At 60.8% G+C, this 22,839-nt stretch overlaps 1 protein-coding gene and 1 long non-coding RNA gene across 7 annotated transcripts in view; one reads left to right on the top strand and one right to left on the bottom strand.

The window, feature by feature from the left end:
* Positions 1 to 9,838: 9,838 nt before the first annotated feature.
* EXOC3L4 (exocyst complex component 3 like 4) overlaps positions 9,839 to 22,839 on the top strand; it is a 21,616-nt gene continuing 8,615 nt past the window's right edge. Inside the window, exons 1-10 of the mRNA XM_064292929.1 lie at positions 9,839 to 15,292; positions 16,293 to 16,947; positions 17,911 to 18,022; positions 18,299 to 18,421; positions 18,731 to 18,831; positions 19,051 to 19,131; positions 21,030 to 21,144; positions 21,745 to 21,864; positions 21,962 to 22,114; positions 22,640 to 22,761. Of these exons, the coding sequence (XP_064148999.1) occupies positions 14,884 to 15,292; positions 16,293 to 16,947; positions 17,911 to 18,022; positions 18,299 to 18,421; positions 18,731 to 18,831; positions 19,051 to 19,131; positions 21,030 to 21,144; positions 21,745 to 21,864; positions 21,962 to 22,114; positions 22,640 to 22,761 (1,991 nt within the window). The 5' untranslated portion in view covers positions 9,839 to 14,883. The remainder of the gene's footprint in view (positions 15,293 to 16,292; positions 16,948 to 17,910; positions 18,023 to 18,298; positions 18,422 to 18,730; positions 18,832 to 19,050; positions 19,132 to 21,029; positions 21,145 to 21,744; positions 21,865 to 21,961; positions 22,115 to 22,639; positions 22,762 to 22,839) is intronic.
* Positions 19,372 to 22,839, bottom strand: part of LOC135232627 (uncharacterized) — a 21,285-nt gene continuing 17,817 nt past the window's right edge. For 3 of the 6 annotated variants that reach the window (XR_010323226.1, XR_010323221.1, XR_010323222.1), the window contains exon 4: positions 19,372 to 22,835. This is a non-coding gene — a long non-coding RNA (uncharacterized LOC135232627). The remainder of the gene's footprint in view (positions 22,836 to 22,839) is intronic. The other 3 variants (XR_010323223.1, XR_010323224.1, XR_010323225.1) reach the window with 3 other exon arrangements.

Raw genomic sequence — 22,839 nt, 5'->3', positions numbered from 1 at the left:
AGCTGTCAGGCATGAGCCTCTGCCTGCCTGCCCCTGGCAAAGAGTGGGAGACCCACCAGCCGTCCTTCCTCCTCCAACTGCCCCAGTCCTGGCAGAGGTTAAGGTGAGAACGCTGTCATCTGTCTCTGTACCTTCTCTCTAGATCTGTCTCTGTCATCCCTCTCTGTCTCTCTGTAGCTCTACCATCTCCGCTTTCCTGTCTCTGAGGCTGGCTTTCCTTGCCTTTCTCGAGTCTCTCTGAATCTAAGTTGACTCTTGAGGATTCTGTCCTGGCTGCCTGGGGCTCTAACTTAGGTTCTGGGGGACTGATGGGGCCCAGGAGGGCTTCTATGGGACCCCAAGGGCAGTGGGATCTGGGAAGCCTTTCATGGGCTCTGGGGTTGGATGGAGGCACGGGGGTGCAGCTTAGTGCCCACTGCCCCAGGCGCCCATTGCAGCTTGCAGGCCCTCGGCTTGGTTGGGGCCTGTCACTGACCTGAGCTGGATGTTTAGGTGACAGAGACCTTGTTTCCGAAAATAGCAGCCCAGCACCCAGCCGGGCACTACAGGTGCCCAGCTGGGCACAGCCAGGATCCAGACTGGGCCTGGGCTTTTGGGGGTTTGGAGAACAGGGTGCCCCTTGCCTGTGGCTAGCTGCCAGCTGCCTTCCAGCTGGTGCCTGAAATTAGGTCCCTGACAGCCAGACCTTGCCCACTTTTCTGCCTCTGGCCTGGTCAGGGCCCCAATAATCCACCTGGGCTAAGTGCAGGTGGGAAGACTGAGGCTGGTGCCCGTGCATCCCCAATTCCTGAGTGGGCACCGCCAAGTGTGGACAGGATGTTTGGTTCCCTTCGGCTTTGGGGACTGAGGGTGTGTGGGGGGTATCTGCTCTCGGTCTCTGGCTGACACGAACCCAGCTTCTGTACTTCCCAGCTCCACTCTCAGAAACCCGCTGGGGTCCCAGAGCTGCTCTGTGCCCCCTCCTCACTGTTCCCTGCCTCAGAACACTCTTCTTCTCTCCTCACCAGCCTAGCTGCCTGCTGCTCATTCCTCAGGCCTCAGATCCTCCTCCAGGAAGCTTACCTGGATCTCATCTCCTGCCCACTGGGCAAGCAGGGTGGAGACAGTCCAGTGCCTCCCCTTATGGTGGGCTGAGCAGGGCTCTGCAGTGGAAGTGGTCTGGTGGGCAAAGGACCGTGGGCGGGAGCGGGTAGGGGTGGGCTGGAGCAGTCTGGATCCTGCAGCCAGGCTCCATAGCCGACGCCTGGTTTCTGCTCCCTGCCCTCAGCAGAGTGACGCAGCAGCAGCATGAGTGCCCCCGAGACCACCATGCTGGAGCTCAGCTCAGCCAAGGAGGCTGGAAGCTCAGCAGGGAAGGTATGTGACCAGGGCCCTGGGATCCACGGGTCCTCATTCTTGGGTGGGGGGGGACCACCCTCAGGCCCTGGCTTATGATTCTGAGCTCACCGTTGCTCAATGCTGGCCTCGGTTTACCCATCTCGGCGGTGGGTGGGTGGTTGCTTTTTTATAGACTCTGATGGATAAAGTGATTGGAAGCTGACTCCTCTGGCTTATTCAGCAGCCCTCTGCACCTTGGGGCACCCAGGGCTTGCTCCCCAAAGCACAGTTTGCTCTCTGTGGGGTGACGCAATGCCAGGGTCCCTGCCTCAGCTCAGGTTTCTGGGGGAAGGGGTCAATGCAGCTAACAGGTGAGGCCCCACACAGGGGCACAACCTTGATGTGCTGAATCCCAGAGTTCAGTTGCTCTCAGCTGGGGGTGGGGACCGTGGGAGGTGCCCAGCCCAGAGTTGCACAGGGTCCAGGCTGGGCCTGGGCTTTCAGATACGGCCTCCTCTACAGGGCTGATGGGGTTGGGGGGAGGATGGGGGTGAGCACCAGGCCCCAGAACCCTAGGCTCTGCCAGCCCTGGCCACCCTCCCCCCAGCAGGCACCCTCTGGGCAGAGGAGCGCTCCAGATGGGGTCTGGAGGCTTTCTGGATAAGGGCAGGGAAAATACAAGTGGGAGGCAATCCAGGACAGAAGGAGGCACTGGATTGGGAATGTCAGTGGGAGGGCTTGGCCCCAGAAGGGACTAGACACTGGGGCAGGGCCAGGGTCCCTGGGCTGCTGTCCTCTGAGACCCACCTATATCTCAGACTGACACCTATCTGCATGTTTCAGGGTCACCTGCTGTACTTGATTACAATGCTGATTTCTGGGCCCCCCAGAGGGTCTGGGGTGGAGCTGAGGAATTTACACTTAAACACACTGTCCAGGTGGTTCAGGAGCCACTTAGGAAAGTCCTGCCCACCATGAGCCAGGCCCTCCCTCGAGGCCCTTACAGCCAGTAGGGAAGATGGATGCACCCCAAAAGACTGCCCTTCTAGGTAAACAAGATGGGGGGTACCAGAAGGGGCCTGCTCAAGCACTGGCATGGCAGGGGGACGTGCAGTGTCTCCAGGGCTAAGGTGGTGCTGTGGGATGGCAGTCTGGGCTGTGGCCGTGGCGGCTTAGCCTCTACTGTGGAGGCCTTGAATAGGAGGTAGAGAAGCCACACAGGCTTGTGGGCATGGAACGATGAGCCCAAAGCCAGGTGGGAGTGAGCCTGGAGGTTGCTACGGCAACATCTTGCTAGCTCCTTGAGGTAGGAGGAGGCCAAGGGCCCAGCAGGGAAGACCCCAGAAAGGGGCAGGTTTCCAGAGGCAGGTTTCCAGGTACAAGGCCCTGGGCTCGTTCACCCGTGACCTTGGCCTCTTGGCCTTAGGCTCCTGTCTGTGAAATGGGCCTATGCCGGCTGAGCCCAGGTATGTCCTATGGTGTCCCCTGGAGAGCTGCCACTCCGGGGGCCAAGTGCCCCCACCCCAGTGGTGGAATGAGGAAGGGGATGGAACCCTGCTCAGGGTGTGCATACACACACACATGCTCCCAGGGATGGGGTAGGGAGGACCCCAACCCTCCCAGTGGGCCGTGCAGGGCAGGTGTAGAAGGGCCTGGCGTAGCCCTGACCGCTGACCACCCCCTGCAGGAAGCTCTGTGTGCCCCGGAGCGGGGCCCCCGGCTGAGCCAGTGGCTGCCCTCCATTGTGGTAGAGCCCAGCGAGGTGGGCGCCGTGGAGAGTGGGGAGCTGCGCTGGCCCCCTGAGGGTGCCCAGAAGGGCCCCTCCCAGAGCGAGGCTGCTGCTGGTGAGTAAGGGCCCACCTGGAGGACACTAAGAGAGAGGAGGTACAGCTACTCCAGTGCTCCGGCCTGTCCACTCCCATAGTTGGGGGCTTTGACCCTGCAGTTTGCTCACACCCCACAGAGCCACCCCTCCTCTGCCTGGACAAGGCCTGGCCTCAGTCACCTCCCCATCACCATCCCTCCCACCTGCAGACTGAGGTCCTTTCACCCACTCTTGTGGCCCCAACCTGGCCTATGCGGTGTTGAATGAATGATCGTACCTTCTCACCCTCACCATCAGCCCTCCCTCCTCCCCTCCCTCACTGACCCTGTATCTTTGGAACAAGGTGCGTCGCCCACTAGGGCCCATTCCTGGAAGGGGTGAGGGTATGGGAGCTGGCCATGCCCAGGCCAGGCGCCCAGGTGGTGGGGAGGCGGGCCCCACTGCATAGGTTCCTGTTGGCTGCAGGTGCCTGGTTTAAAAGCCAAAGGGCTGCTGGAGCTTGGAAATCTTCTGGGAGGAGGGTTGTGTGCGCAAAAGAGGGGTCAGCCAGGGCCAGGTCTGAGGCACAGAGGAGACAGCGGGGCTGGGCAGTGGGACCTTCCCCAGAGGGCTCTGAGGACCAGAAGGGGCAGGGCGGGGATCTGGGGGACCAGCTGTGCCCTGGAGCCTGTCCTTAGATCAGGAAGTGCTGTGCCTGGTCCTCTCCTGCCCCAGGCCTTGCCTGGCAGCAGCCCTTGCTGCTTAGCAGTTCCTGCAGGGGTCTGTCCACAACCAAGACCTCTCCCAGCCCCTTCAACCTGTCAGGGTGCACCCAGGACCGAGGACAGGGTCAGGGGCCTCTCCTTGGGTAATCACTGGGACTTGGTCTCTGCGAGGCCCCCAGACCACCCCTGCTCCCCAGAGCCGGGCCTCGTCCTCCCTCCCTCACACACAGCACCCACATTTAGCACCGCTCCCCTCTGCTAAAGGCTTACCTTGGCCCCGGAGGCCCCCTGGACTGCATCCCTCCCATGGCTCCTTGCAAATATGTCGTGAACTGAGACACCTTACCCACATGGATGCCTTTGTGTTTCTGCAGGCCCTTCACCGAGTCTACCCGGAGCATCGGGGCAGGTTGCTGGCTCCAAGGACCAGGCACCACTGGCCCAGTGACAGAACAAGTGCATGGTGAACTCTGCCGTGTGTGCTCTCTGACAGCTCTCTGACAGCTGATGCGCAGAGGGCGGGGCCTGCTGGGACACCCCTGGGGCAGAGCTGAGCTGCCCGCTGCCTTCTGCCCCTTCGGCTCTGGCTGGGACTGCAGCCCTTGCCTTTCCTGCCCTCTGCCTGGGGCCCGGGTTTACCCCTCCTTGCTCTGTGGCTTGAAGCAGAAATAAAAGTGCTTCCTGGGGCAGGTGGACACACTGTTTGACCACTTCGTGCCAGGCACTGGGGTGGGGCGCTGCAGACGACAGGGCTGAGATGGCCAGAAATCTCCAGAAGCAGCCCAGTGGCTGTGGTCACCATGGCCCTGCCTGTGTGCCCCCTGCTTTGTCTCAGCCAAGGCTGCCCAAGGCAGGACAGCCTGGTCCAGGTGGCCTCCCAACCCTTCCTGGGACCCTCCAGCCCTGGCTAAGCCTTCATGCTCATGGACTCTGAGGGGTCGGGGTCCTTTCTGTCACTCCCCACCCCAGCAGGGTACAGAGGGGCATGGGGATGGTACATGGAGTAGGGTGTCCTATTCCAGGCTGGATCTCATTAAACCCTCACGAAAGGCCCATTTTACAGATGGCAAGATTGAGGTGTGAAGCGAAGTGCCCAAGGTCAGCCCTGAGCCGGTCTATGAAGGGATGGCAAAGACTGGGAGCACTGAGGTGAACAGGCACCTCTTCCTGCCCTACATAAGGGTCCTGTCCCTCTGCGGGGTCCGTGACAGTGTCTCCTGGCTCTGTCTGACAGCACAAGGGGAGTCCTGCTGGCTGGTCTGGGCTGGTAGGGGGGCAGAAACCCAGCTACTGCCTGGGGCCCACCCCCCATCCTCCCAGCTCCGAACCTGCACCCTCCCCCGGCCAACCTGACCCAGAACTAAGGAAGCACTGGGCCTGGGTGGGGAGGGAGCCCACTATAAGTGTTAGCCTGACAGTTCCAAGCTCCAAGCAGGGCAGGCCAAGACCCGTGTGAGCGTGGAGGGATGGCAGAAGACACGGGCCCCTCCGTCCTTCCCTGGAGCTTGCCAACCTCCAGGATGAATAAGACAGTTTCTCCAGACCTCCTTCCTTCTAAAAATAGCACACCCCCCCGCCCCCCCCCCCCCCCCAATGCTGGAGAGGCGGGAGGTGGAGGTGTGGAAGCTCTCCTGGCAGCCTGGGAGCTCGCTTTAATTTTAAACCCGTTGACCCTGAGGGTCCAGTACAGGCCCAGGATGTCTGAGGTGGGCTGTCCCCTGGTCTATGGCTTAGGAAGGGTGTTGGGCTGGCCTTCGAGAAGTCCTGCTTGCCCCCTTCCAGACCCTCTTGCAGTCTGGGATGGCCCAGGCTGTGGGTGAATTGGACCCCTTTTAGTCGTGGCTACCTGCCTTTGGGGTGAGGAGCCCGTGTGTGGGTGAGGGCTGGATGTGCTGGATGCTGGCGCCAATAGGGGGACCACCATACCCAGTGGCCTGTTTCTGGCCCACCTCAGGGCTGTCCCACCACCCGCTCCCTGGTCAGCTCTGCCTCCTGCCTTGGCACTTAGATGCGTTATCTCTGGCTCTCATTCATTTATTTCTTCATCCTTTCTTCCTATATGGTGCCAGGCACCAGGACACCCAAGAACCAGGCAGACATGGCCCTGTCTTGGTAGAAGAGTCTACACAGGGAGGCAGACCCCACCTAGATCCAATTATAGGCTCCCCTTGCTCTGGGAAGGGGCCCTGGTGGCGCTCATGTGCTAACCAAAAGGTCTGCAGTTTGAACCCACCCAGCAGCTCAAAGGAGAAAGACCTGACAACCTGCAGCCTAGAAAACCCTGTGGGGCAGTTCACATGGGGTCGCTATGAGTCAGAATCAACTGGACGGCACACAATGACAACTGGCTCTGGAAAGCTGTGTGTTCCAGGGAATTCGAAAGTCCAGGGAGACCTGGTGGTTTGTGCCGTGGCCAATGCAGGGCAACCACGGCACAGGCTCCTCTGAGCCTCAGAGCCCAGCTCAGGTGGGTACAGAGATGCTGCTCCGTGCACAGGTGCTGAGAGAGTGTGTGAGTGAGCGGGTGGCAGGTGGATGGTTGCCCAGACCACAAGACTCTGACCCTTTACCCTGAGGGCACCAGGAAGCCTCTCCAGACCTAACCGAAGCCACTCCAGCTGCAGCAGGACGGGCTGGAGGGAGAGATAAGGAGGAGGCCTGGGCCAGGGTGGGCAGCAGGGTGGGGCAAGGGTGGGACAAGGAGGGTAGACCTTTTCCTGCAAGTGGTGCCAGGACCTGCTGACACGTGGGGTGTGGATTGAGGGAGTGGCCAGCAGGGGAGACTTCTGGGTCCTGGCATAGAAATGTGGTGCCATTAACTGAGACAATCTTCACCACTCCCCTACGATCATGGCGACCCCGTGTGTGCAGAGTAGAACTGCTCCATAGTGTTTTCAAGGCCGTGACCTTTCAGAGGCAGATTGCCAGGCCTTTCTTCCAAGGCACCTCTGGGTAGGTTCAAACAGTCAACCTTTAGGCCCGTAGGACAGCACTTAGTGGTCTGCACCACCCAGGTTCTCCACACCCCTGCGAGGCAGGCATTATCGTACCTGTTGTAGAGACGACTTTCCCAAGGCTGCAGAGTTGAAAAATAGCTGAACTGGGACAGAAACCCAGGACAGCCTGCAACTCAAACTGCGGTTCTGAGTCGCAAGAAAGTGGTGCAGTGGCCGGTGTCTCTCCTGGGGTGGGGTGAGCACTGCACACGGTGGCAACTCTGAGGCCAGGTTTCCCAGGTGCTGGGGGGATTTCTCGGGACCATAAGAGAAGGTCGCACATGAGCTGGGGGTGGGAAGTAGGGGTCAGACGGAGGAAAGCAGCCGTGTCCCTGGACCGACTGCTTTTCCATCCCGGGGCAGGCCCCCAGCCCGCGGAACCCAACCCTTTTAAGACCAGCGGGTCCCCAGACCACCCATTGGTGCTTTGCTGAGCCCAAGGTGCTAATAGTGGGGGTGGTGCCAGGGACCGATGCCTGGTCCTAAATCCCGCCCCTGAAAGCACACCCATCCCATCCCGCAGTTTCTTGGCGACCTGGGGAAAGGTTCCTCCGGAATCATCCCGTAACTCCGCTGGCGTTGATTGGGGGTCACTGCGGAAAGAACTGATACCACGGCCAGGGGGGCTCCTGAAGGGGCCACTTGAACTGTGCAATCCTCGCCTGGGAGAAATGGAGGCTCAGAGAGGGGCACTGCCCCCTGCCCAGATCCCACAGCGGTTCGGGGCAGAGCTGAGGCTAGAGCGCAGGACTTCTGCACCCAGACTGGGCTCTGCTTTGTGTCCGGCAGCCTGCATCTGTGAAATTTGGGGCCTCTGTCTTAATGTCCCAAATTTCACAGACGCAGGCTGCCAGACGCAGAGCAGAACACAGTCTGGGAGCAGAAGTAAGAAGCCCTCCTGGCATAGTGGTTAAGAGCTTGGCTGCTGATCAATAGGTCAGCAGTTCAAATTCACCAGCCGCTCCTTGGAAACCCAATGGGGGCAGTTCTACTTTGATCTATAGGGTCGCTATAAGTTGGAATCAACTCAGCCGCAACGGATTTGGCTTGGTTTGCCTTCTGCAGTGGTTAAGCACTCGGCCGCTAACAGAGAGGTGGGCCGTTGGAACTCACCAGCCTCTCCCCAGGAGAAAATGTGGCAGTCTGCTTCCGTAAAGATTACAGCCTAGGAAACCCTATGGGGCAGTTCTCCTTTGCAGTATAGGGTCGCTATGTGTCGGAATCCACTCCATGGCAACAGGAATGGGTCTTCAGCATACAAGGTGTGGCAGCCTGGCCTCCCTGAGACTCCCTAAGACAGAGCAGCAGCTGGTGGCGAGAGCCGTTCTCCCCACCCTCCTTACGTGGGGGAGCCGGGTCCTCCACTGAGCAGATCTGTAGTCACTTCCCCTATTTAATCCCAGCAACAACCCCATTTTACAGAGGAATAAACCGAAGCTCAGAGGCTCAGTGCTTCTCCCAAGGTCACGCAGCCCCATGTGGGGGAGCGAGGATGTGTACTCTGCTTGGGGTCTCTGGCTGGTTCTCCACCCCCCCCCCCCGCCATTGCCCTCTCTGGTCTGCCCTTGCTTGACCCTGGCCAGCCAAGCCCTGTGCCCTTGGCTCTTTGAGACAAGCCTGGGACTTTTCCAAAGGGATTTTATGCAGAAATTTGGGGGGAAATGACATGGAAGTAGAATAAAAGAAACACCACAGTCTCATGCCAAAAAGTGGACCCAGGCTTGGGTGACTGTGCGGTGTAGCTGAGGTTGGGGGACGTCCAGGCACAATCTCCCAGGCCCTGGACCCCACCAGCTTTCCAGGGATCTGTCTCTTTGTCTGGGAGCCCCTAGTGTCCACTAGGCCTGGCCCCTGGGGTGGAGGGTGTCCTGGGCCCTCCCTGACCAGCAGTGTGGTTGAGACCAGGCTCCTCCGCCTGAGTCTCGGTATCTCCCCTACAGGGGCCCTGGGGCTCCCAGCAGGGTCGAAGAGGCCTGGGCACCCACCAAGGAGCCCTGGCTGTCACCGTGGCTCCAGCTCTTCTCTTGAGCGCTGCTGTCCCCTCCCATCTCTTGGCCTCTCTGTCTCCAGAGAGGGCCCTGTGGCACTGGCATACCCAGAAGAGCTGGGTCTCTCATTACCCAGTTTGAAGAGGGAAACCCAGGGCTCAGTGGCGAAAGGACTCAAGTGGTTAAGCGGAGGGCTTCCTGGAGGAGGTGCTAGGCATCTCTGGCCAACCTGCCCCATGTGCCACAGGTGTGGGTGCTGCAGTGTCTTAGCTCCCTTACTACCTCCATCCCTGCTCTCCTTCTTGGCACCCCCCTTCCCTCCTCTCTCTGTCCTGTGGCCCTGGTGGCTCCAGCCCAGGTTGGGACAGGCCTGGATTTGTTCTCCCTGGACTTTCCCTGAGTTTCTTCCTGACGCTTGCAGCGGAATCCCCCCACGAAGGGCAGGAGCTGTCTCTTTTGGGCAGTCTTGGTGACCTCTCCACTGTCTCCCACCCCATTTCCTTCACTTTCTGCCTGAGTTCCCCATTCACTAGGTGAGGCCCCCCCATGATTGCCTTTGCTGACCCCTGCTCAGAGTGTTCTCCCTCGTCCTACTCAGCATGGTGCCCCCATCCCTTCTTCCCACTCATGGAGCCTTCTGGAATGTTCCCCACAACACGCACTCCCCCAGGATGAGGCCAAGTCTCTGCTCTCCTGGGTCCCAGCACAGGCCGGGCACAGGGGACCTTGGGGTGAGCTTGAAGGATGGGTCTGGTGCTGGCGGCCCTGCCTGGAGCAGGCAGAGCCCGTCTGGGCTCAGCCTGTGGGCTGGTGGCTCCCAGGCCAGCGCCTGCTCCCTCTGGCCTCAGACTGAACCCCTCGCATAGTCTCGGTTTCCGTGTGCTGCCCTCCCCTCTCTGGGGCCCTAGCCCCTCTCCTTTGGCCCTTGTCCTCAGCTCCTGAGCCAGGAATCAAAGGTTGCAGCAGCCTGGCCTTTGGAATGACAAGTGGGTGGGAGCATTGCTGAAAGTGAAAGTATGGGGTCTGGGCGGAGGGTGGGGCTGGTGGGTCCAGGCAGCGCTGACCACGGCTGGGAAGTCCCAGCTGTTGGTCACTCACTCAGCTTCTTTGGAGGCCCCGAAGCCTGGCCCAGCTCTGAGGGCCCCACTCGGCCTTCATCTCCAGGTGCCCGGTTCTGCCTAGGGACCCAGTCTCCGCCTACTTAGCAGGTATGCTCCAGGCAGGTGGGGCCAGAGGGCCACAGGGGCGCTGTGGGCAGAGGGTGGGCTTGAGAGACTGAGGACATTCTGGTTCTGCCAGTGGCCTTCTGGGCCAAGGGCCTTGGCTTGGAGCCTAGCTGATGAGGCCGGAGGGCCAGCTTGAGTCACACACAAAGACGCACACACAGACACACACATGCGGAAAGCAAAGACAAGCATGCAGGCACAGACAGACACAGACACACAGAGACTCACGGAGAGAACCCCCGGCAGGCACTTGGACCCGCATATACAGGGAGATGCTCAGCCCAACATCCAGATGTGCAAACCAGACGCACACTGTGTGGACACACATATGGGCTCACATCTGGGTGGGTGGTGGGTCAGGCCCTCTCCTTCCCCCAGAGAGAGGGCTCCTGTGCCTGTCCCTGTCATGGGAATAGGGCGTGTGACTGTGGTCTGGGACTCAGGTGGTCAGGGAAGGCTTCTTTGTATGAGGAAGAGCCACTTCTGCTGAGCCTTGAAGGAGATGACAGCCAGAGGAGGTGGGGTGAGATCACTGTAAGTGGAGGGACCAGGCTGTGCAAAGGTGTGGGGGGAGGGGAGTGGTGCTGAGTGGGTGGTGAGTAGGAGATGAAGCCAGTAGGGTCGGATAGGAAGGGCTTTGAATGCCAAGGTAAGGAGTCAGAGCTTCTGCTGACAATGCCGGCAGCTGGGAGGGTGGTATGTTATTTTTTAATTTTTTTGTTCTTGTTGAGAATATACACAGCAAAACAGCCAAAAAACCAAACCAAACCCAGTGCCATCAAGTTGATTCCGACCCATAGCGACCCTATAGGCCAGAGTAGAACTGCCCCATAGAGTTTCCAAGGAGCGCCTGGTGGATTCAAACTGCCAGCCTTTTGGTTAGCAGCCGTAGCACTTAACTACTACGCCACCAGGTTTTCCACAGCAAAACATACACCCCTTAAGCCATTTCTACACGTATAATTCAGTGACGCTGAGTACATTCTTTGAGTTGTGCAACCATTCTCACTGGAAGGGTGATATGTTTTGTTGCTCTCCTGAAAGGGAGACTTTTAAATACCTTTTTCTAACGGTCTTTGCTGTGGTCTAGGAAAGGAAGTGATCGTATTTGCATCTTGTATTCCCAACATCTACATACAAAGCTTACTAAACCCTTACTAAGCTCCAACAATTGTCAGCCTCAGATTTTCTAAGGAGACAGTCATATCACCCTCAACGAGGTGGAGTGACACAGTGGCTGCATCAATGAGCTCAAGCTTAACAACGATTGTGAGGATGGCGTAGACCGGGCAGTGTTTCGTTCTGTTGTAAGTAGGGTCGCTATGAGTCGGAACTGACTTGACGGCACCTAACAACAACAATCATACCACCACAAATAATGAGTTTTATCCGTTCCTTCCCAATATTCTTACCTCTTATTTATATTTTTTCTTGCCTTATTGCCTTAACTAGTTCTTCCAGGTAAATGTTGGATAGTGAAGGTGGGAACGCTTGTCCTTGTCAAGTCCCTGACTTTCAGAAGACATCTTACTTTCACGGCAGGTTTCAAGGGAGGTTTCTATTTTGGCAAGAACCACTGACTGCTCTGAGACGGGCCCCAGGGGCCCAGGAAGGAGAGCAGTGAGGAGGCTACGGCTGGGGTCAGGTGATGGTGGAGGGCAGGTGGCAGGCCCGAAGGGGAGACAGGCCTTCCCATGGGTAGTGCCCAGGGTACAGGCAGTGCCCTGTTTACAGGGACTAGTTTTATGTTTGGAAGGATGGGGCAGTGGTCCAGCTCTATGGTGGGTGGTTGGTCGGGTGGATTGGGCACTGAAGGGGCTGCTGCAGCAGCGAAGGGCTAGCAAGAGGGGGGGGAAGCTGAGGTGGGGGGCTGGGGAGAGCAAGGGTGGCACCTGAGACAGCCTCGTTTTGTTGCTCCAGTCACCACTTGCTGCCTTCTCCAGGCCTGACTTCTTGACCACAGTGGGGGTGGTCCAGGGTGGGAGTTCCCAATGACTGTGGCTTTTGGGTGGTGTCCTCACCCCTGGCCCTGATGCAGCTGGGCATGGGTCTCTAGGGCCTTGAGGCTCAGCCAATTCCGAGCCCAGGCCTTACAGAACATTCAGGGCAATAGGGGCAGAGAGAGAGAGAGAGCCAGCTGGCTAGCCAGAGAGAGGCCCCCTGGATGCACTGAGAGACACCTGGCCAGGCAAGCCTGGGGAGGGGGTCCTGACACTGGAGGCTTACCCCTCTTCTAGGCCGGGCTCTGGGGTGATGGGGAGGGGGCGGGCAGAACCTCCCGGGGCAGCGCAGGGGGTCACATCACCAGGGACCTGAGTGCCCGCTGAGCAAACAGATGGTGAGAGCTGGTGACGCAACAGTCTGAGGGCTCCCTGGAGGTGGGGGTGCCTGCATCCCTGGATCCTGACACCCAGGTCAGATCTGGGGAGGAAGGAAAGCAGGCCAGTTGGGGGTGGTCTGAGGGAAAGGCGGGAGGACAGAGGGACACAGGGGACAGAAGAGGCTTGTAGCTTGGCTGTGGATGCATGTCACAGGGCCTAGGGGAGCTGCAAAAAATGGGTTCGGGAAGGGGGCTCCGGATGCTTGGCCTCAGGGTGTGGGGGCCACGGAGGGGCCTGACACAGGAGTGGCTCATCGGGACTTGCGCTTTGGGAAGGTCAGGGCTGGTGGGGGAGGCTGCTGGGAGCAGGGTCAGGGGTGGTGTGGCTGGAGGCCAAGGGGCTGTCTGGGGCCTTTCAGTGCAGCTCTGGGGACAGGGTGGTTGAGCAGACTGGGCACCCAGGCCCAGGCCTGTGTAACCTCCCACGGGATGCACCCAGGCAGCTGTCCCCCCCTTACCCCGGAATCTGTCTCTGGGCTTCCTGGGAGAGGACTTCAAGCTCTCTGGCCCCTCTCCTGGCATCTCGGGCCCCTCTGCCAGGAAAAGGGGCTTTGGGCAGCAAGCCTGGCTCCCTAGCGCTTGGGGAAACACAGGCCAGTCTCTGCTCCCAGGTTTCCAGACAGACCTGGACTCATTCCAGGCTCCTCGCACCTGAGCTGTGTGGCCTGAGGCAAGATCCAGCCCATCTCTGAGGCTCAGTTTCATCTCTGAAATGGGGTGAATGACAGTCACTCCTGTAACCATGCTGTTATGGGGATCTGTGCCAGGCATCAGGCTAGGCACACAGCAGGTACTTACTAAGTGTGAGCTCTTCCCAACCAACCAAGGGAGAGCCTGGCTGTCCTTTCCCTGTGTTGTTGCCCCTCCCCTCCACCCCCTGCACGGGGGAGGGGACAGGGAGGGCTAGCCCAGGTTGGAAGGGTCTCTTCATCACTACTCCTGCCCCTGTGGGTGCAGCCCCAGTGCCTGCTGCTCAGAGTGGCACCAGAGAGGTGAGGGGGCTGTGTGGTCAGCTTCAGGGACTGTGTTCCTGCCGTGTGTGGGTTGGGTTTGAGCTGGGGCAGGGTTAGGAGGCACCAGGGGAAGCATATGACCTGTGGCCAGGGCGGGGCCGATAAGGCCTCAGCAGTCACCTGGGCCACCCTCCCTCCTCCCTTGGCAGGGCCTCCTTTCAACTTCTCTGTGTCTGTCCCTGGAACCTCAAAGAAGGTAGGCCTACAAGGACCAGAACAGACCCTGCCAGACAGTGTGGAGGCGGGTGGGGGTCTGGGACTGCTTATCACAGTGTCACCCCACTGCAGAGAAGCTGAGGCCCAATGTTGCCAGGGTCAGGTGCTGGCTCCAGCCTGGGCTTTGTCCTGGTACCTGGTGGGGAGGGGAGGGAGTCCTGGGGTGGGCTGGGGGCTTTGCCTCTGCTTGGCTGGGGACTTCAGTAGGTCTAGCCCTTCTTGGGCCTCAGTTTCTCCAAGGGTAAGGTGGGCCCTTGCTGGCTTAATCCACTCCCCCAGCCCCCAGTGGCCACGTCTGCACAATGGGATGGGCGGGAGCAGGTTGGGAAGGTCCCCTTGTCTCTCCCGCCCCCAGCTTAACCAACCGGAAGCCAGAAGAGCAAACACAGCCAGCTCTTCTCCCGCTGGAGAGGGGGTGGGTAGGGCCAAGGGGTGGTCTGCAGGGGCAGGGGCAGACCTGACTCAGCATCTTGCAGGCAGGGGTCAGGGCACAGCACAAGGGGTTGGCAGGGGTGGGAAGCAGTGATGGAAACCCCTCCACTCCCTCCCCCAGTTAAATATAAACCCGAAGCCCCTCCCGCAGCCTCCCCTGTGGCCTGCAAGACCACGATAAGCCACAGGATGGCCTTGGCCAGTGCCCTCAGGCCGGACCTGCCTCTGGCTCTTCAGGCCCCTGGGAAGGGGGTAGATGCCTGTGGGGCCCCTGGGCACCCTTCTGAGCAGAAGCAGTCAGGCCTGTTCGGTTGAACTGGGGGTGAGCTGGGGGTTCTGGAGGGTGGCAAAGGGACTGGAGTGGGGGGCAGACATTCTAGGCTTCAGGACCTAGAAGTCCTGGTGGCAGCTGCTGGCTGGGGTTTGGGCTGGGCCCCAGAACCTGAAAGCTTAACTCCCTGCTCTAATTCTGGAGAGGGTCTGGCCCAGCAGGCCGAGTGAGGTGTGGGCACGGAGGGACCCTCTGGGGATGGTAGGGAGGCGTCCAGGAAGGCATCCCATGGAAGTGGCTGTCTATGTCTCAGCTCGCAGCTGAGGCCTGGCACGAAGAAGGTGGCTTGAGGGTCATCTCCCCCTGGAAGCCTTCCTGACCAAGCCCCTGGGCCTGGCCAGGCCTCATGGGGCTCTCCTTTCTGGGTTTCTGTGTTTGCTTCCCAGGACTAGGCAACTCTTCTCCCCTCAGGCCTCCTGAGCCTCCTCCTCATCCCCAGCTCTCCTGCCACCAAGATGCAGTCATCACAGCCAGTGACTCCTGGGCCGGAGATGCAAAGCCGGAAGGAGCCAGCTCAACAGCAGACCCCAGCACGGGGTACTCGGCGGGTGAGCAGCGGGGACATGCCCAGCACCCAATACGATGAGGTTGCATGGCCTAGTCTGGGCACTTTGCGTCGGGCCTTCACCCGGGTGAGCCAACGGGCCCGGGTCCCTGAGGACCCCAGCCTACTCCGGCGGAGCTCTCGATTCCTGTTCCGGTCCTTTCGACGCACTCTGGAGGAGGGCATGGCTGGTGACGGGCCCCAGACCCCCACTGTGCCAGGGGAGGCCCACCGCCTGGAGATGCCCTCCAAGGGCATGGATGGTGTCAGCCAGCAGGCATCCACTGGGGTGGGGCCTGAGGAACTGGAAACCGATTCAGGTGAGGGCCTAGCAAGCAACACTGAGCATGAGGGGAAACTGAGGTCAGAGGGTGGCTAGTGGGAGATGAGCTGGCTGTGTTTGCTCGTCCCCAGCTTTCTAACGGGCCCTCCAACCCCGACCCCACTCCCACCCTGAGTGACTGGCACAAATGCTGTTTAAATTCGAACATCTCAGGGAGAGGTGCACCCATTGGACTGATGAGAGAAGTGAGGCTTACAGAGGGTAAGTGAATTGCCTAAAGCCTCACAGCTGGGAAATGAATGAGATGGGATTTAAACCCAGGTCTGCAGGACATCAGAACCCTAGCCTTCCATGTCCATCGCCTCCAGGAGCCGGCATGATGCCTGGGCTCCTGGCCAAGCTTGGGGATGGACAAGGCATTGGCCTTCTCTGACCATGAGGCCACAGATGGTGCACAAGCGATGGCTGCCTGGAGGGAGGTCAGAGGGGCTGCCTAAAGGAGGAAGCACTGAAGGTGGGCTCTAAGTGGGGGTACAGATGGAGGCAGAGGGCTACTGTGGGTGGGGGCTGCCCAAGAGTGGAGGCCAGCCAGCAGTGCTGGAGGCCAGCCCTGGGGCAGGAGCCCGGGTCCAGGCACGCCCAGCCTGAGCTCTGCCCCATTAGACCTACTATCAGGGCTGCAAACCAGCCACCAGGCCCAGCTCAGCAGAGCCAGCGTGGGGTTGGGGAGCCAGGCGCTGGGCACTGCTGGTAGGCCCCAGGCTGCACCCTAGACCCCCACTGTTAATCCAAATTGCTGTTTGCAGCCAAGTTTGGGGCCTGGGGTCTGCCTCTTCCACAGTGTTTCTGAGGGAGGGCTTCTGGCAGTTGGGGCTGCCATTCCTGGAGCAGGTCTTCAGCTGGGCTATGGGGGGTTAAGGCAGGGCAGGGCTGAGTCGCCCACCAACGCCTGAGCCTTGGTTCCTGCCGAGGTCCCGGAACCGCCCCATTCACCGCTGTCCCTTCTCCCGGACACACATACCGCCTGTCCCTTGCAGAAGGCAAATCTGTGGCCGACCTCATTACTGAGCGGCACCTGCTGGCGGCCTTCGAACAGCTGAGGCACCTGGAGACGCAGCTGGTGGCCGCCAAGGCCTCGCACGCCTACGAGGAGGACCCCACGGGCTTCGCGCGGCGCGCCATGGACGTATGCCTGCTCTACGACGGGCTGGCCGCCGAGATCGGAGCCATGGTGAGCGAGACGCTGGGTCCGGACGGCGTGGACGCGGCCGCGCTCGCCGAACTGGCCCGCGTGGTGCGCGCCGAGGAGGAGGCCCACCCAGCGCCCCCTGCCGACGGAGACTTCCTGCGCACGCCGCGCCGCTGGCGCCAGCACTGGGAGGGCGCGGTGCGACGAAGCGCGCGGGAGCGTGTCAGGCGGGTAGGCTCCGGGGCGGCCCTGGGGGACAACGAGGGCTCATCTGGCCTGGCCCGCCTTCTGGCGGAGCTCGGCGGCCTGGTCCGCCGCGACCTGCAGAAGGTGCGGCTGGAGGTGCAGCCTGTCTACGCGGCCGCGGGCTTCCCGGCGTGGGAGGCCTACCTGCGCGCTTTCCACGGCGCGGTGGCCCAGCGCCTCCAGGAACTGGCGTGTGAGGCACGCGGTTGTGAGCAGCTCTACGTCCTGCTGGACTGGGCCGCCAATGTCTACAGAAGGTGAGGCCGCAGGCCAGGGTGCCATGGCGAGGTGAGCTTGGGGAGGCCTTCAGAACAGTTCTGGGGGACACAGGGCGACTTCCTTCTCCCTTCCTCCCTGGGAGAAGGCTGGTGACTGGATGCCTGAGAGCCTGCGGGGTCTTCAAACCCCTTTGCTCTACACTCTCACCCTAGGCCTCGTGGTGCTCCCTTGCCCAGGGTTTTCCTAAGCGGCCACTAAGCTTAATTCCCCAAGGTAGAAAGTGTCCCAGGCCAGGTTCCCACCCTGCAGGTGTACCAGTTAGAGGGCCTGTGCAAGTCCAGGCCGTGCCTTTGTTCTAATTAGAAGAAGGCAGCCTGAAGATCACAGAGTTTGGTGATGGTTGTTTCACCTCTGCTCACCCCTCTGGGTAGCACCTGGGTGCTGGACACAGCCTGCTGGGAATTTGCACCCCTGGCTCTGCACTGTGGAGCGGGAGGTGAGCTGGGTGCTCCCCCGGCCCCACAGGCAGGGGTGCCAGTGAGAGGAGGGTCCTCAAAAGGCCAAGGCTCCTTTTCCCTCGCTGTGTGGCCTCACGCAGGTACCTGTTCCTCTCTGGGACAGCGGTGTGGGCTAGATGGCAGCAGGTTCCTGATCTGTGTGGTGCTGGGGTAGGGGAGGTTTACAGCCCAGCCTTGGGTGTATCCCAATCATGACCGAGGCAGTTGGCTGAGGTCCATCTGGACAGCCATCCTTATGTCCTCTGCAAACGCTTGGCTGTTGCTAGAATCCCTGGAAATTGAGCTTTCAGAAGCTTCCGGGGAGGGGCATAAAAGCTTTGAAGGCAGGCCGGGGGAGAGGAGTGTGAACAGAGGCTCAGGTTCCATGACCCTGCAGTGATGGCCTCAGGCTTTGAGCTGGGCCCGAAGGAGTGGGAGGCAGCTGCTGCCCCTTGCTGGATGGGAGCCCTGCCCAGGCCCTCAGGCTGTGGCCCTGCCTTCCAGTCCTGACTTCCTGGGCGCCCCAGACCTGGCGCTGCCTGCAGAGCCACTGCCTCCACTCCTGGAGCCGGAAGTGTGGGCCCAGCTGGAGAAGGACTACACCAGCTTCCTAGAGGTGAGGCTGGGCGGGGCGGGCCAGACCTGAGGAGTGGGGCAGGGCAGCTCCCCTGGCGCTGGTGCCAGGAGTGCTGGCACCGAAAGGTGGCGTGCTACCCCAGGATGTTTCTCTGTGCTGGCCTGGGAACCACCTCCGCCATGTAGTCTCAGGCATGGGCCTTTGCCCCTGCGGGGGAGCCCTCCTCCTGAGGGCAAGGAGGGCCTGGGAGGAAGGCAGTGCCCAGCCCTCTATCCCCCCGGAAGGGTCTCACCACCACCCCATCGTCCCTCGCAGACCAAGATCGCCAACTGCTTCACAGGCATCCTGCAGATGGAGCAGAGTCGCTGGGCGGCAGCAGAGGCCCCCGACGTGCTGCAGGGCCGCTACCACGCGCCGCTGTCCTTTGACGTCCACATGGTGCGGCCAGGCAGGGCTGGGAGCGTTTACTCAGGCTTCAGGCGCTCGGTGGGGACCCCTAGATGCTGAGCCCAGCCCTAACCTACCCTCCGTGTAGACAGGACCCTTTCGAGTGGGGTGGAATTGAGATCCCTGGGGCACAGTGGTGCACAGCTCTCAGCTCGACAGGTGGCCCGTAGATGTGCAGGAGTTGGGAAAATGGACAGTGAGGCAGAGCGGAATGGGCTGAGGACGTTGCCAGGCCATGAGCTGAGGGACTGGGGACATTGGGGTCTCGAACATGCGCTCAGTGCGTCGCGCTGTTCGCAGCTGGTGGCCGAGCACGTGAAGGCGGCCGGCGCCATCTCTGCAGAGCTAGAGGCCACCACCCTGCGGATCTGCGCGCGGGCGCTCGGCCTCTTCGTGCCCAGGTGCGGGCGCATCTTCCGCCGGCCAGGGGCCAGGTGTGGGCGGCGGTCGTCCGGGGAGCCCCATCCCGCTTGCTCAGAGTCCGAGACCTCCGGCCCGTAGGTGGGGGGCGGGAATGGCCCCAGCACAAGGCCGGCGGTTGGAGACCAGAGGGGAAGCCTAGCCGGGGCCACTCCGCGGCCTAGCAGGGACCCCATGGCATCTGCGTACTGCACCCTAAGGTTTGAAAAAGCTTTTCTGGAGTCAGAAGCTGTGAGCGAGCCGCACCTGGGCGCCTACATCAACGCCTGCGAGGAGTTCAGGTGGGTGTGGGCGCCAGGCGTCCAGAAGGCCTCTTCCGGATATCCGCGGGGTGGTGCCTAGCGCAGCCAGCAGGGGGCGGGCGAGCTCCGGGAACCCTGGAAGCAGTCGGGTCCCTCAGCGGCGGGAGTAGGGCGGCCGTCGTGTGACTTTGCGCCGAGTCCGTATGTGTGTGAGCGCGCACTGGTGGGGGGCGCAAGTGAAGAGGAACCTGAATCTCGGCACTGAGGGGCTGGTCTCTCCTGGAATGAGGACGGGGCAGGCTCCGCAGGAGGTCTCCAGGGACCGGCCTATCCAGCTCCCATTCCGGCGCCCCTCCTCCCCCCTCCTTAATGGGCAGCGCAGTTGAAGCCTGGGAAGGGATGTGGGAAAGGTTTTAAAGCTGAGCAAAGAGTTCTGGTAGCCTCAGTCCCTGTCTGCCACCTGCCCAGTCCGGCCCTGCCACTCTGGGTTCCTTCAGCTTCCTTCCTCCCTTTATCCCAGCCTGCCTTCTCCTTCCTTGTCAGGGACACCCCCTCCTCCGGGAAGCTGTCCCTGATACCCCACCCTGGGCTATGCTGAGGGATGGGCCTGGATCTGTCTGCTCCCAGGAGACCTTCTCTGTGGTTTGGAATATGGCTGCCCTCTTCCGTGTCCTCAGCCCCAGGCAGAGCTTCAATATTACCCCCTGTGGGCACACCAGTCACTGAGTTCATGGACTCTGGGGCCATTCTCTCTGGGTTCAGGTCCAGACTCTGCCACTTAGTGGCTTTCTGCCCTAGGTCAAGTCGCTTAACCTCTCTGAGCCTTGTTTCTCCATCTGTCAAATGGGGATCAGAGAGCCAGCTCTCTAGGGCTGTGTTGGGACTCAGTGGCTCAGGGAATTCCGGTCACATTGACTCTCTGTGAGCACTGGTGATGTGCCCGGCACTGTGCTGGTGCTTAACAGGTCTGGTGCGATTTCATGACTGCAGTGAGTCCATTTATGGATAAGAAAGGAAGTGTCGCTTGGGCACAATCACACAACCAATAAGTGGTGGACATGGGATTTGAACCAGGCCTTCCAGGGTTCAAAGCATGACCACAACCAGGCACTGCTTCTCTAATGCTCCAATTCCTAATCAGTGCCAGGCTGGTCCTGGGCACTGGGGACCCTGGGGTTCAGCCAGACCCAGTCCCTGGCACAGGAGTGGTCCCCATTCCATCTGAGGGTGGCATGGCAGGCACTGGGGACCATGGGGCTCCAGCCAGACCCAGTCCCTGGCACAGGAGTGGTCCCCATTCCATCTGAGGGTGGCATGCCAGGCACTGGGGACTCTGGGGGTTCAGCCAGACCCACTCCCTGGCACAGGGGTGGTCCCCATTCCATCTGAGGGTGGCATACCAGGCACTGGGGACCCTGGGGGTTCAGTCAGATCTAGCTCCTGGCCCAAGTAGCACTCCCCGCCCCATCTGGGGGTGGCTCAGGCAGGGAGCCTTCCTTGATAGGCTGTGGGGTCTGAGCACAGATCAGCTCTCAGTTTCCTCAACAGTGAAATGGGAACGTTATCACCTTTAGGGGAGTAATCATGAGGCTCAAAGGAGAGCCCCACCTATGCCAGGCATGGCATGTTGCACTGTCCTGCCACTGAGAGGGTTCAGCCCAGAGGTGCCTGAGGGGAGCTCTGCCATGGGGTGGGGCCACCACAACCCTGCTGACTGAGCCCTCCGTGACTGGCTCCTAGGCCCTTGGTAAGGTCCCCTCCTTGATTCTGCTCCAAGGGTACTACATTGTATAGCTCCTGGGGCTGCCCTTCACACTGTAGTCTAAGCAAATAGAGTTGTGGTGTCCAGCCTGCATGACTGTGGCTGCAATTAGGGCCTGGTTCCTCTAGCCTTCCCTCCGTTACCCCCCACTTTACCTGTCCTGGTTCATCCTCAGGACCAGTCTTCTGGCCAGGTTCCCAGGCATCTTTGAGGAACTGGAGAAGCCCCTGGCAGCTACCACCTCCAGCTTCCAGAAGCATATACTACAGGGTTTTCAGAGTGATGTCCAGGTGAGGGGGTGCTGGCCCTGTCACCTTTCAGGCCTGCCTCTTTCTCACTTCTCATGCCCAGCAGGTGCCCCTGTGCCCTGGAGCCTGTGGGCCCAGGTCACAGCACCTACTTCCTTCCAGGGCAAGTTCAAGGGGGATGTGTGTCAGGATGGTCAGGGGACCCAGATGAGCAGGGTCGGTTGGGATGTGCCCACCTCACTTCAGTCTGTACCTCTTAGTGGTCAAGACCTAGCCCCAGAATGGTGTGTCCAGGGAGCCAGGCCTGGGCCCCTGCCCCAGCCTGTCCAGGACACACCCTAAGTAGGGCCGGGGTAGAGTCTCCACTCAAACCCTGCAGGCTGGAGCTTCAGGCCTGGAGGAGGCATTCTTGGCAAAGGCCTAGTGATGCAACTCATGGCTTGAGACGAAGTGGCACCAGGCAGCCTGGTAGAGAAGGGCATCAGGTAGCCCGCCAAATTTCCTTCCTGGTGACACATGTTGCTGGGCCTGATAGCCCCTGCCAGGAGTTGTGGACTGGGCTTCAAGGGAAGGGTCGAGGGGAGGGACTGGTGGGTGGACAGGATGAGGTTCAAGACTCCTGACCCCCTTCTCCACCCCCAGCCACTCTTCAGGGCTGTGTGCACCAAGGCCTGGCTGACACAAGACGTGCTTCAGCCTGTCATGGACAAGGTGGTGGCCTTTGGCCGCCATCTCGAGCTCTTGGCTCCATCCCCGGGGCAGGTACAGGAAGGGGGCGGGCCCTGGCTGGGACGTGCCCACTTTGGGATTCGGGGGCACTGCCTCCTTGACCCTGCCCCCCCTGCCTTCTACCCACCAGGAGATCCTGAACGAGGCACACCGCTTCGTGGTCCGCGAGTATCTGGTGCATGCGCTGAGGCCACGCGAGCGGTTCCGGGGCGTCGAGCGCCTGACTGGCTCCCATAAGATGAGCCTCGACGCCCAGGCCATTGGCGACACCTTCCAGGGCCTGGTAGGAGCAGTGGCCACTGCCACGGGGCACTTACCTCAGCTGGGAACCTCCTGCCTGCAGCTCCAGCATTTGCCAAGCATCCTGGGTTCTGATAGAGAAGGGGCAGGAGAGGGACGAGGCCAGGTGGGGCGGCAGTCCTTCACATTCACGTGCAGTTTGCAGGCGCAGCCCCCCCATGGGTGGGGCCTGTGGGACGCCTCTACTCCCCCCTCCAGCCACACACTCTCATCTGGGCTGCTGGCCTCCAGCTGACTGTGTAATTCCTGGCCCAGGCCTCAGTTTCCCCATCAACGCAGAGACAGGAAGAACCTCTGTGTGCTGGATCTTGGGGATGTGGCATGGGGACTTCTTGTGTGGCGGCTGACAGTGCAGAGGCCCACGTTGCGCTCTGTGTAGGACGTCACAGGGGGTGGAAGGGGTCGGTGGTGGCTGCATGAAGGCGGAAAGGTGCGCTCATGCGGGGTTCCAGGTGGGGCGTCCGGGGCTCTTGGGGCGTATGCCTCAGGCGCCTCCCTGTCCCCGCAGGGCTCGGAGGCCTCGTGGCTGGACCAGGCCATCCCGTGCGTGTCTGAGATCCTGGGTGAGACGTACAAGGACGACATCGGCCGCCACCTGGAGACGCTCATCGGGAGCTACCAGGACGTCAGGTCTGTGCTCCCGCCCCCTCTGGGTTCCCCTGGGCCTGGGGGCTGGGATTTGCGCCTTCAGAGTGTCCCGGTGGCTGT

This window comes from Loxodonta africana, chromosome 10 (assembly GCF_030014295.1).
Source record: "Loxodonta africana isolate mLoxAfr1 chromosome 10, mLoxAfr1.hap2, whole genome shotgun sequence".
Classification (NCBI taxonomy): domain Eukaryota; kingdom Metazoa; phylum Chordata; class Mammalia; order Proboscidea; family Elephantidae; genus Loxodonta; species Loxodonta africana.
This window is presented reverse-complemented; position numbering and strand designations above follow the sequence as displayed.